The 13,534-nt window shown below is 37.0% G+C and overlaps 1 protein-coding gene across 1 annotated transcript in view; it reads left to right on the forward strand.

Annotated features, from left to right (window-relative positions):
• The window catches only part of LOC122324585 (kinesin-like protein KIF26A), a 60,317-nt gene that overhangs the window by 523 nt on the left and 46,260 nt on the right, over positions 1-13,534 (forward strand). The window contains 1 exon segment of the mRNA XM_043219119.1: positions 234-485. Coding sequence (XP_043075054.1) covers positions 234-485 — 252 coding nt within the window.

A 13,534-nucleotide genomic window follows, 5' to 3' on the forward strand; every position in this document is an offset into this window, starting at 1 on the left:
TTGGCTGGTTTTCAAAGGCTTTCAGCTGATCAAGATGAGAGAATAAATAGACCGTCTTAGCAAGACTGATCATCTTAAACCTGCGAAGACTAGCAAAATATCTTGCACCGAGTCAAACTGTATAGCAGTGCGGTGTTGTTTTTGTGAACCTTAAAGTAAGGTTTCGTGTCAACAGTTTTACACTTTTCATTCACTCTCAGTTTTAATTATCTTCTGCCCTTCTCTCACCTAAGGTCGTTGAAGTATCAGCGAGCAGTGAATCAGTGCAGAGTCCAGCACTCAATCCCAGGAAAAGGCTTCATTCTGCAGAGGAAGTGCAATGCGGCAGCCGGCCAAACCCGGAGGGTGCCGGTTCAGTGTCCGTAACGGAGTTAAGTTATTCTGAGAACAAGCACGGGAGGGAAAGCCTGTGTCAGCGATGTCAAATCATTGCGAAGCAACTGAACAGGCAGGCGCGCGAGTTGGCCGAGCCAGGAACTCTGAAGGTTTGTGCATTCAACTAAACCATTAAATCAATTCATCTCAAGCCTTGCTACGCTATGAAGACGGTGACTGCGGTTTAGAAATGATCATTTTCATCTTTGAAGACTAAACTCTAGTTAAAAGCTGTAAAAGTTCATTTCTAACAGCACCCCTAACATAACAATAAAGAATTTAGGAGAGGTAAAAGGTTCATTTAAAAATGAAAATTCAGCCTCTTTTTTTTTCCTCATGTTGTTCCACACCGGTATCAAATATTTATATGTCTTTTCATCTAAGAATTCTAAGAAGATACCATGGTACCAACAAAAATATTATTAAAGTGTGATGACAAAAAATGTATATTGAGCAGCAGATGGGAGATACTGAAGGTTGGGGTAATGGCTGCTGAAAATTACCTTAAGATTTATTAAGATAAACTAAAATTATATATTAAGATAAATTTAAATTGTAAATTTAAATTGTACAGTTTTTTTAATCGAAAATAGAGTAAAAACAATAAGTTTTTACTCTATTTTCAATGAAAAAAACTGTAGCCTTGTTGAACATAAAAGACTTACCGATCTAACAAAGTACACATATTAATACACAGACATAAACAAACAAATTTACAATCCACATATGAATTTGATGGGTGCAAATTCAAAACACCGTTTGATATGAACACTTATGGACACATTGCTGTCGTTACATTGCTGTGAAGTGGAAAAAAAAGGCAGTATTTTGACTTGGCTGCCTCTTTAGCCCAACATGCATCTAAAAACCCTTCAACAGTGTTCAGATATATGAGGCGTGCCACTTCTTTTTGACCCTCCCACCAGCATCTTCCCTGTCCACAATGCTTATTTTTGTGATAGTGAGATGTATTGCAGGTAAAACACATTGCAGTGACCAGTAGAACCGTCTAACTCAGCAGGATTTTATGGTCCCATTAATCGTGAGCGATGACACTCTTTGAGTGGCTATATTCAAGAGAAGATCTGCTGAGATGAAAGCAGTCATGCCTATCATTGGTGATGAGAGTTCTGATTATATTAACAGCCCTGGCAGTGCATAAAGAGAAGGTTGCGGCCCACCTTAGTCTTTCACCTAAGAATCAGCTATAGTATGTTTATGGCAGAAGCATAACTTAGAATGAAAATCTTAACTTCTCTCCTCTACTTACAAAAGCTTAAATGCTCATAAAATGCATAAAGATAATCTTTTCATCTTAAATTGCTAGTTTAGTCTTACAGTTATTTAGAGCTGGCCCACTTTGTTATTGCTTGTATTTATTATGCAGTGACATCATTATTTACGAGTGTTAATATTGTCTTGTTTCCATGCTTGTATACAGCAGCACTTAGTAGTTATTGTTCTTAGCAACAATGCATGTAAAGGGAAGTGTTCAAGTGATACCATCTGAAAAGGAAGTTAAAGCCACCTAACTTTTACCACTCAATGAAAGTGTGATCCTGTTGGCTTGGTAATGCATTTCCTCAAATGACCAGAGGCTGTGCATTCCTTCACGTTGACTGGGATTATAAGGATTTGGACCTGACTGTAACCTCCTGTTTTGATGTTTTTGTCTGACCCAGTCATGGGGATATTATACTTATAGATTCTTAAAAATAAGGTTTTTTTTGCAGTGATGCTGTAGTAGAAGAACCATTTTGGGTTCTCCAAAGAACCTTTTAGTGAACATCCAGGTTTTAAAAATAATCTTAAAGAACCATTTTCCACTGTAAAGAACCTTTTGTGCAAAAGATTCATGGAACCATACGATGTAGGAGCTCACAACGAACCTTTATTTTTTAGAAGCGTTGTAATTATTGTTAAATATGTGTTGCTTTGCTATAATGGTAAGGATTAATGAAATAATAATAAAAAACACCATATTTAGCTAACACTTCGAGGCAGTAGCATGCTGCAGCAGTGCAGGGCTAAAAGATACATCGCCAGTTACACACTTTTTAATTACAACAGATTTCAAGGTTTATTTTGGGGATAGTTGTACATTTCACTCACTTGTTTTGGGGAACTCCAGCACTGCTAGTTAGCTAACAAAAATGTGATTTCCAGTCCCTCCCTTACACACTGGAACATAACAATTCCCTCCCAATACTGTAGATCATCCAGTTCGAGGCTATTTTAGAGGTATTTATTAAAAGGATAGTTTAACATTAAAATTCTGTCATCATTTAGTCATGTTGTTCGAAACCTTTATGACTTTTTCTCATCTGTCGAGCACAAAAGAAGTTATTTTGAAGAATGTTGGTAACTAAACAGCCAAAAGTAGTAGTATTTTTTTTTTCCCTTCCATATACTGTGGAAGTCTGCCGTCAACGGTTTGTGCTCAACAGGTTTGGAAGGATGAGTAAATGACTCATTTTTGGGTTAATTATCCCTTTGAGAATATTCAGTGCTTTGGTCAGTCATTTTGCACGTTAGAAATGTAGAGATTGATAATAAAAGATTAGTTTCAGACAGGTGAATAGAACTGTGAAAGATACATTTTGCATTCCAACTGCTGATTTCATCACAGCAAAGTACAACAAACAAAACAAAAACAAAGATAGACAAACTACAATCCAGTCTTGTTTTCATAAAAGTATTTGAAAGACTAGTAAACTAACCCTTTAACGCATCGATAGAATAAATAGTTGCTTTCCCAGGCTTTAATTACAAGCCTGGAGATAAGATGTTGTAAAGCTTTAAAATGTGCAAGGACATTTTCTTTTCAGCTGTCTCAGACAGAGTTAAATTATTTGTCAGCTCAGACAATCGAGTCTGGGTCCAGACAGTCAGATTAAGCTGTAAGATACCCTGCAAAGGCTGAGCGTTCAACAAAAGCAAGATGAAAGAATCTCAGGCCACTTTTACCACACAATGAGTGTGTCGATACCAGACTCCATAAGTTTGCCTCATGGAGTCGTATCGCACGGAAAGATTTTAAATTAAAAAGTGTAATGGCAGTCGAAATCCATTCTGACTCGTCAATGAAAAACAAATTAGATTATAGAATGGAAAGATTTTTTTCAATATTAGATCATTATGATCACATAACAGTGGGTCACCCCATGAATTAACAACAAATCCTAATGTAACAGACAGAAGATTAACTTTAAAAGGTATTTTTTCCCTCAGTCTATACTAATGTATACATATACATTATTAAAAATACAAGGGAATAAGTAAATAAAATTAATTGATAACATATAGATATTTAAAAAAATCTATATTAGCATTATTTATTTTTTTTAATGATATTTTTCCTTTGTGGTACTGGGGCAGATTAAGCTTTAGAGACTTGATATTTGGGTTGAAATATAGTAAGCATTTTCAAAAGGTCTGAAAGCCATTGTAAATGTTATTACGGTTTTTAATGTTCAGTGAAATTATCATACAACCTAGTAAAAGCAAATTAAGGGTCTGAATTACTCCAGGCCATCACAATATAGTATTTGAGGTTACATAACTTAAAGCCATATTATGTTGTCGGCATGTGACATATTTTTGTTTGTAAGGCTAACAATAGCATTATTATATAGTCAGCTGTGTGGTTTTTATTTTGGCACAATACTTTACTTTTAAGTATATGTGTTTGTATTTTATCACTATATAAAAAAAAAAAACACATGATTTGTGCACAGCTAATGACTTGTTCTCACACTTTAACCATCTTTTTTTAAAGGTATTCTTATATTTCTGCTATTCCAAATGACAGTGCTGTTTTACATGCAATATTGTGCTTTTTGTTTCTCAATTTACAGTCATCATCCACTTCAGTGGTTGTCTTTAACCAGTCCCGAGGCATCTTGGGACATTTCTGAGTGCTGGCTCTAAAATGCCAGAGTAAAGAACCTAAAGGCTCCCATGTTTTGCTTGTACGTTTACAGAAAAAAAAATTCCTGAACATTTTCCTATCTATAAGCTTTAAAGTGACACAGTAAGCATCTGACTGCCCCCCTGTGTTCAACACTAGTACAAACAGAGGAAAATATTTACTGAAGGTATTGAGTGGACTACTTACCAGGTGGTGCAGTCTAGGTAAAAAGGATGATTACTACAATCAGCCAGGACCATCCTACGGAAAATCACCTGACCGTAAATTCAAGGGAAAGTCTCAGAGGCCGGCTGTGGTCTCACTGGAGGGGGTGAAGCAATCTCAAAGAAATAAACTGGGATGGAATGATGTGCCGGGCCATGTGATGAAAATTTAAACCTGTACATGTCCCTGCTGTCTCAGCAGTCAGTCTGCCAGGCATGACCGCAGTTTATAGGGAAAAACAAGTGGGGTACTTTCCCAAGGGGATTATGGCTTCCTTTTTTACAGGTCTGTACCTATAGAGAGGGTCTCTCCCCCCCCCTGTGAGATTATTCTTCCAGTCGTGTTGTCCTTGGCTTTGCTAGCAGGTGACCTTTTGGCACTGCAAGCACTCTTTATAGTTTTCCAACTGCATGATACATTGCGGAGGGCAAAAGGCTAAGGCCGAGGTGGTTCTTGAGGATCACACTCTTTCTTCCTGTGTATGCTTTTGCTCAGTCTACGACAGTTTCAGAAATCTTCCGTGAACCGTAATCTGATCAAAGCCTTGTTTATCTCCATCACTGAAGCGGTTCAATATTTAGGTCTTTTCCCTTCCGATTATATTCCTTTCTAAACACTGGACATGGGAAGAATGTGATTTACTGTAGTGAATAGGTAATCTTCAGATCGTTTGCGGCTAGATGACATATCATCACTGTGCTCTCTGTCACTCTCCCCTTTCCATCCTGTGCTGATTATGTCATGCCCTGAGGGGTCACAACGTGTCCATCACAGATCAATCCATCACACTGACGGGACCTGGTTGTCATAGCAACATGTTTGAAGGATGGTATAAGAATCACAAAGCTTTCTTGCATTTCCTGATGCTTAGTCATTCATTTATCCTCGTCTGTATGTTTGTCCGCTTATTAAATGAACCTAAATATTTCACTTTTTAAAGCATATTTAGAAATGTCAGGTCATTAAAATAGTTGATGTATTAATCTGAACACAACCCTCACGTTGTTCCAATCCCGTAAAAGCTGCGTTCGAGTCTTTTTACTGCCCCATTGACTGCCCAGTAAATTACACTGTCAAGGTCCAGAACAATACGAAAGACATTGTCAGAATAGTGCATCTGCCATCTACAGGTTATCTCAATTTTATGAAGCATCGAGAATACTTTTTATAATTAAAGAACATAAAAATAACGACATTTATTAAACAAATTGTCTCATCTATGTTTAAGGTGAGACAAAGATATGCTATAATACAGTCTTAACTTTAAAAATTTTGCATGTCCATTAATCACATTAATGAAATGTTAGCATATCTGGCCACCATGGCACTTTTATATGCTTATCCGGCCACCGTGGAGTTTTGTCTCCTGTGAGACCAAACTAATGAGAGTGACCTTTGATTCTCTCCATAGTCTCAGAGGCCGAGGGAGTCTTTCTGCAGGTAAAGAGCGGCTGCACTCCTGCAGCTGAGCACAGACCTCAGATCAATGCTGCATTTGCATTAATCACTCCGGAGTGCTCATTCACGGCGTGATGACTGATGAATGTGTGAGTGGGAACATGTGTGAGGAGTGGGTTTTGAAGCACCCGGGTTGTGGAACTAAGCCAGGAGCTAATCAGGGTATTGCACTACGTATGGAGACCCTACAAATCAGCACCTGGTGGGAGAAACACCAGCATGGAGAACTCCATAGTATTCCACCAACAGTTGTCATTCTAGTTCCCCACAGGGGAAAAAAGATCACATACCCAGTACATCTGGCATGAAGAGGCAAAGTGATCATGAGCAGACCCAGATTGAATTGGAAGGCCTTTTTCAGATTTGAACATTTAGAAATTTGGCTGGATGGTTTTAAACACGATGGAATGTGCTAAAACATACTACTATAACAGTAAACATGCAATAACAGTATTTCATTCTTATTGTTTGCTTAAAGTATTAGTCAAAACAGTGAATAAAACAAAACCATTTGCAAGGAATGCTTAGAGATTTTTAGTTGTTCAGCTTAATGGAAAATTTGAGGATGCAGCTTCATTTGACCCGGTCATGAAATAGAAATAAAAATTAAAAAATATCCTGTCACAATTTTTGTCACAAGGTTTGAAAATGCAAAATTACTTATGACCATGCAAAAAAATATCGGAAACAGGATATGATGTCAGGCACTACAGTGGTTCTCAACCAGTGGGCCTTAGAGGACGTCTAAATTCTCACAAGAGAATAATTCTCATAAGATTTATAATTTTCTTTTGTTTTAAATATGACAAAACAAGCATTAAAATGAACCAATCTGTTGTGGTTGTAGTTAACAGCGAGTCGCAGGAGTATACAAAAGTAGCTTTAATGCTGATTCAAAAAGGCTTCAAAACACAAACGACGTTAACATACAATAATCACAGGCAACACTCAATGGGGAAGGCAAGACTTATATAGACAGACACAATCAGAGAGAACTCAAAACACCTGGGGAACACAGCTGGAGACAAATGAACACAATTAACAAGAAAATGAACAAGATTGAATGAGGAAACCGAAAACCGAAAAACCGAAAATGAAACCAAAAACATAACCCCAAAACTATATATTTATAATGTCTATCATATATATATATATATATATATATATATATATATATATATATATATATATATATATATATATATATTTAGAATAATGCCCTTAAGAATTTTTTTTCCTGTTCCTCTCATGATCCAACCTAAAAAAAAATATTTATTTATCTGGAAAAGTTATCTTAGCAATAAATAAATAGTCTAATGGTACAAAAGACCAGAAAATATCAGTGGTGAGAAAACGGTGACAAATCCAGCCTAAGAAAGACAGTTGAAGGAAGAGTTATAGAGGTTTGTCATTGCATCCTTCAGAATCTGTCATTAACCTGAGGCAATGGGGGTCTGACAGTGCGGTGGTCTGGATCAGCTCGAGTATATGGGATCGGTAAACTGATAGAGGCACACTGGAACAGATTGAATAACAGGCTAAGTGAGCTGTGAAACAGATCAATGCAGTGTTTTAGTAGCTGTAATTCAGTTCTGTCCCTGAACCTGCACCTCAATCTACTTTCATCGTCTGGCACTGAAATAAGTGCATCATATAAGTCACATTGAAACCCTGAGTCACACACACACACACACACACACAAAAATGCTTCTCTTTATGGACAAATATCCTAAAATCTTAGCACAAAGCAGGTAGTAGCTTAGTCACTTTCTCCTTTCACAGCGCTGCACTGTTAGAGGATGCTCAAGAGAACTCTTCGGTACTGCACCGCCACAGTTTTATGCACCAGTTTGCCCAAAGAGGCCCCATACGCCTTGTCAGAGCAGGAATATTTAAGTTCACAGCGGCTTTATAACTCTCACCACACTCATTTTCAGTAGCCACCGGAGCAATAAAGCTGCAGGGTTACGGCTCTCTCCTCACGAGTTCCGGATGCCAGTGCTTTAGCAGAGGAGGGATACAAGCGGTCCAGCGAAGCAAAGTCATTACAAGCTTCCTGGTGTTATTTGGGCTACTTTGAACTTGTGATTACTTCTATGGGTGCGTTAACTCATCTTTGATTAAGTCCCTTCCATCGGTCGTTTGTCCTTGTTGTCACTTCATGCAACCAGGTTGTCTCTGTCTTACTTTCAACCTCCTTATCTCCTTTCAGCCACAACCTGCCTGGCGGTCACATTTTCAGATTAGTTGTCATTAGTGATGGCTCAGAGATTAGAATGTGAGATTTTGGTGTTTCGGGAGACGCACAGCAGCTGTGTTGAGGAGATAGCTGCATTCTTACACCTGAGACTGAGTTTAGGCTTAAAGTACAAAGTCTGAATGTCATCAAAAGGAAGCTGTCTGAAATAATTAAAAAGTTTTGTAGACTTCATACTTTTTCTGTTAAAGGAAAAAGTTATGCATTTAGATTCTGTTGGTGTATTGATTTGCAGATTGATATCTTGCAGATAATGCGCACCCCCTTTGTAGTGTATAAAAATACACAAAGGCTCAAAACTGGACTGTGTGTGTGTGTTCGGTGGCCATCAACAGTATATATTTCATTGTAATGTATTATATACAGAATATCAAAACAGACAACTTTATTAAAAAAACTACTGCAATTTCTTTTAACCAGCGTCTGGATTTAAATTGATTTGAATTAACTTTAAAGTTCATTTAAAAAGAGCCCGTTTTCCCTTTACTTTTCATCATTCAGGAAACTTGAAAAACTGGAATATAAAAGCCTAGTTTTAAAAGTGCTTTTTCTATACCTGGAAAATTCATGTAAATGAATAAAACCTCAGCAATAACTATAGTAAACATATTATAATCAAATTACTTAGTGATGCCAACATTGCAATTACTTTAAATTGTGTAAAAAAAAAAATCCAATTCAGTTAAAAAAAAGTAATGAGGCGTTTAAATACTTCTTTTGGACATTGGGACGCCCTGGTGTGAAAAAAGGTTGAGCATCACTGCTCTAGGGATTGTGTTGTTAATAATGCATCACGAATATTAAATGAAAAAACTGAAGACGTTATAATAACCTCTAAGATAATGAGCTCATAAAACAACATTTGAGGTATATTTAGGAATGCTAGCCCACATAACGTTGAGCTCCTGTTGTTATCAACAAAGGGTTTCCTCTAGTTTGGTGGTTGTCAATCTTTTTGTCTCAATGACCCCCCATTGTCCGACACAATATCTAAAGGCCCCTGCTACTTTCCTAACAAACACTAAGAGTATTTAAAAATGTAATGAATTATGATTCACTTTGTGAACTTTCAAAAATGCCTTAGAAGTTACTTAAGAAGAAGGTTTCTTAATTTTGTGCTATTTTTTGTACTATACTATTTTAGAAATTTAAATAACTTTAAAAAGTCATCCATGGGCCCACTTTATTGAGGCCCCCTAGTGGGCCCCGACCCTCGCTGGAGAATCACACACCAGTCTAATGGTGAGTCTCAGGACTTCCTCTTAATATTTCCAATGGCCATTCTTGGAGAGGGTGCATATAGAGGTCAATCCCCCTTTCCTGTGGTCCAGTATTTCACCACTTTTATCTTTTACCACACCTGCAAGAATATCTTTTAATGTATAAATGCACCTCGCAGCATTTCGGTTTATTGACTGGGCCTCGTGTGACATTTACATTCAGCATATAACTGAAGTTTATTATCTCACTGACATTTCTAAACAACTTTCTTGTTTATGCGCAGTGTTTTCTATAGGTCTGCTGCATTATTGTTAATGTAGCAGAGAGGTGCGTAAAGTAGTTTCTAATGCTTTTTTATTTAGTGATAAGAAGTCGGTGTTCTTGAATACGATTTTTAATGTGTGTCCAGCAGAATTCACACATATGATGTGAGAGAGGAAACTCAGGTGGTGGCCTGCTGAAAAACAAAGGCAGCATGGGTGGACACAACAAAAAGGAAAAAATAGTAAAGCATAACTGTTTTCTTTAAAAGGTGGTGCCATCACTATGCATTCCCTGTAAAAACAGGAAACTACAAGGGGGACGCAGGGAGGACTGGAACTGTTCATTTGATCTCTGTTGACTGGAGGCCTGACATGTTCAGCTTTGACCTTCTTGGCTCAAAAACAAGTTCATAAAAGATTAAACCTGTGGTGAGGTACCTAAAATAGGAGCTTTGACTGCCCTGTTGACATGGAACATTGAATAGTATCTCCCACTGTTGTGGAAAACTCTTAGGTTACCCATCCTCATTTTTTGGCATGGACCAGAGTGGTTATAGGTTTGGATGATTGCAATAAAGTGTCATTTTTCAACAATTACTTGAAAAATAAAACAATATTAATATGTTGGAAGATTTGAAAACTGATACTTTTTAACATTGGCGCCAGTAGACAGTAAGTTTGTTCACTGGCTCACAGAGCCACAGTACAGAGGCATACTTCAGAGGCAAGGAGCTCTGGTTACATATTTTTATGTTGGTAAATACTGATTATTGATAAAGACTGATAAATATATGGGAAATGTTTCTAAAGTGCAAAACAAGATCATAACACTGATTATGAGATGTAAAATCACTTTTTGATTGCTCAAAATCTGTGCAGTATGTTTGGCACATAATTTATAGAAATAAAAGCAGTTTATAAGAAAAGGTTTTAATCATGGTGAAATTTCACCATGCGTTTCATTAGACAGATTTTATACAGAACAGAAGAAGTAAACAGAAGAAGAACTAAACATAGAAGTCTGCAGTAGATTTTCTGTAAAGGGGTGTCGTAAATTGCAGATGAAAAAATATATAATATCCAAATCGCAATATTCAGACTAATGTAAAGTCATTTCCCAATGATCATCATTTTAGAGAATATGACAAATGAAAATAATGAATTCTATATTACATTCCGGCAGTCAAATGTTATTCGCAGTGCTCTGTGTGGGTTTGAAGTGTTTCACTTAGAAGGAAGCCAGGTCAACATTTCCTTTTAAAAAGACATCAAAAGATGTCTTTTTGACCAAAAGAACACTTAAAAATAGCACAGATAAAATCTTTTCCCCACATTTACCCCCGTTAGGTTTCAAAGTGCACAGTTATCTGCAATTTTGCTTTATCTGCTTGTCCCTAACAACATTTTCTACACAGAAAACTGCTTTTGTGACCAGCAGATACAAACCGTTAGAAACAAGCATATGGGAATAGGATAATATTTATGTTCAAAGTATGAAATTATTTCAGCACCATCTGAAAAATCATTTATTCCATTCATTTATTATGACTCATTCCACTGAATGATTGTATTAATCATCTGGCTAATTGGTTTGGCTGATATGCATCAGTGGGACACTAATGATTCTTATGAGAGTGCTACATTTTTCAATACGGGATGACATACTTGCTCTATAATCACTGCTGGAAGGATTGTGTGTAATGTTAATTAAGCCTCTAAAGTCGCTTTATTTGACCACAGAGCTGAACCAGGGTGAAACAAATCTTTCTACCTCGATTACGGTTTGTTTGAAACAATCAAAATGACAACAAGGGTGCTTTTTGTTTTGTAGATTTGGTTTGACAGCTCTTACCTAATCTTTCTTGCATTTGCGTTTTACCTGAGTATATATCCGCAACACATTATGCAATAACCCACACAGAGGCAGCACTGCTTTGAATGCATCAGTGATGTATGTGCATGTCATTTCAGTTACGTAACTGTCTCATTAAAGTGACAGGAACTCGGCTTTGATACGGATGACTTGGAATGCAAGAGAAGCCCAGGATAAACAAGTCTTTGCTAAGTCACTGTGGTGGGAGAGTGGCTGTTTTTATATTTATATATATATATATATATATATATATATATATATATATATATATATATATATATATATATATTCATTCTTCATCCTTTGATTCTTTACAGACGTAAATCCCCACTCTAGTCGCACACAGTCCAACAATGTACAGTGAACTGTTTTTATGACTTTTTTCTAAAACAGTTGCGGGCTTTTTATTCCCTTCCCCTTCTACGGGAACTTTCCTTGCCACACAAGTAATTTATAAACACCGCAGTAATTTTCTTAATATTGTCAGGGAAGCATTTGAGTGACAATATAATGCTAATTAAGAAAAATCTTTGGCATAAATTGTACCCACTAGGGAGACAATAAATGCAACCAAATTACTCAAGTAGCGTGCTCTAATTTGTCTGTCTGGCATAACCTGTTTGTTTACAAATCTTGACAAAATTAGTCTTCTGAATGTAAATTAGACAACAAGGTTCGTGTAAATGTTTTGGGAGTCATAAAAAAAGTGCGTTTCTATAGACGGTCACTTGAACGTGTAATATAGGCCCACCCACATGTAATCAAATGCTGTCATCATCTGTGCGCTTGCTTATGATAATGGGAGCTTATTGGGTGAGATGTTATCCTAATGGGGCATAATTGCTCTATTAAGTGCCATCATTACAATTTCTCCCTGCATCTCATAGTCAATTATGCCTGTTCCGTTAACGCCATTATCTTTGTTATCATTGGTGCCGTATGACCAATCAGCAACTGATGACTGACTGGGAAAGAAGATTTTTTTTTTTTAGAAATGCTTTCACTGTCAAAGAGAAAACTGTACTCTGAAGTAATAATAAAAGGGTCTTTGATGCAAATCTGTACTTGGAAGTCTCCTGAAGTTTCGAAAAGTTGCAGATTTGGAGAATAGAAGGAAAGCAATTGTTTTAAAACTTTTAGGAATGGACTGTGGGTTTGAGGAGTCGGATCAGTTTCAAGTTGCCATTTATATGGAAGTAGCAACAGTTCTTTTGTGAAGTACATGTGATAGGAAAGTGCCCACTGAATCAGAATCATGCTGTCATCTGGGCACTATTTGCATACTCTTTTATGAGTACCTATGGGATTTTGGATCCAGGCATAGACATTTAAAACACCGGGAGGGCAGAGCAGGTTTGTGTCAATGTACAGGTCAAGAGGCTCTTTCAGAGGCAGAATCACGGACGCCTCGTGTTTGTTTTGACACGTGAGTGCTGAGCGCTGCACGGAGCATGATGGCATATATACAGCAAAAACTTGTTTTTATTTCATTTTAAAATAATTCATTTGTTGCTGCTAAGATTAGTATTCGACTGATACATTTTTTTGTTTGGCCAATATGTATGAAAACTTTTATTTTGACAACTCCCGAGCACACACTGCTCATTCTCTCCCTCTTGTTCTTCGCGTCAGTTTTGTCTAATAAAGATAGAAGTATGTCTAATAATCAGAGCAGTTAAACAAAGGAATTAAAATGTTTACAAAATAGCATAACGATTGCTTTAATATTATTAGTAAAAGAAAAGCAAACTTTATACAGCATTTGACGTCAGCAAAGAGCAAAGAGCTGGCTATCTGGTGCAGTCTTAACAAACTGGAGCTCAATACACTCAAAACAATGGAGATGATCGCTCTGAAGTCATTCAGGTTCCTTTGCACCAGCATCTCTCAGGACCTGAAGTGAGACACTCACATTGCTAAAAAGGCCCAGCAGAGGTTATACTTCCTTCACC

The sequence above is a fragment of the Puntigrus tetrazona genome, chromosome 20 (assembly GCF_018831695.1).
Source record: "Puntigrus tetrazona isolate hp1 chromosome 20, ASM1883169v1, whole genome shotgun sequence".
Lineage (NCBI taxonomy): Eukaryota > Metazoa > Chordata > Actinopteri > Cypriniformes > Cyprinidae > Puntigrus > Puntigrus tetrazona.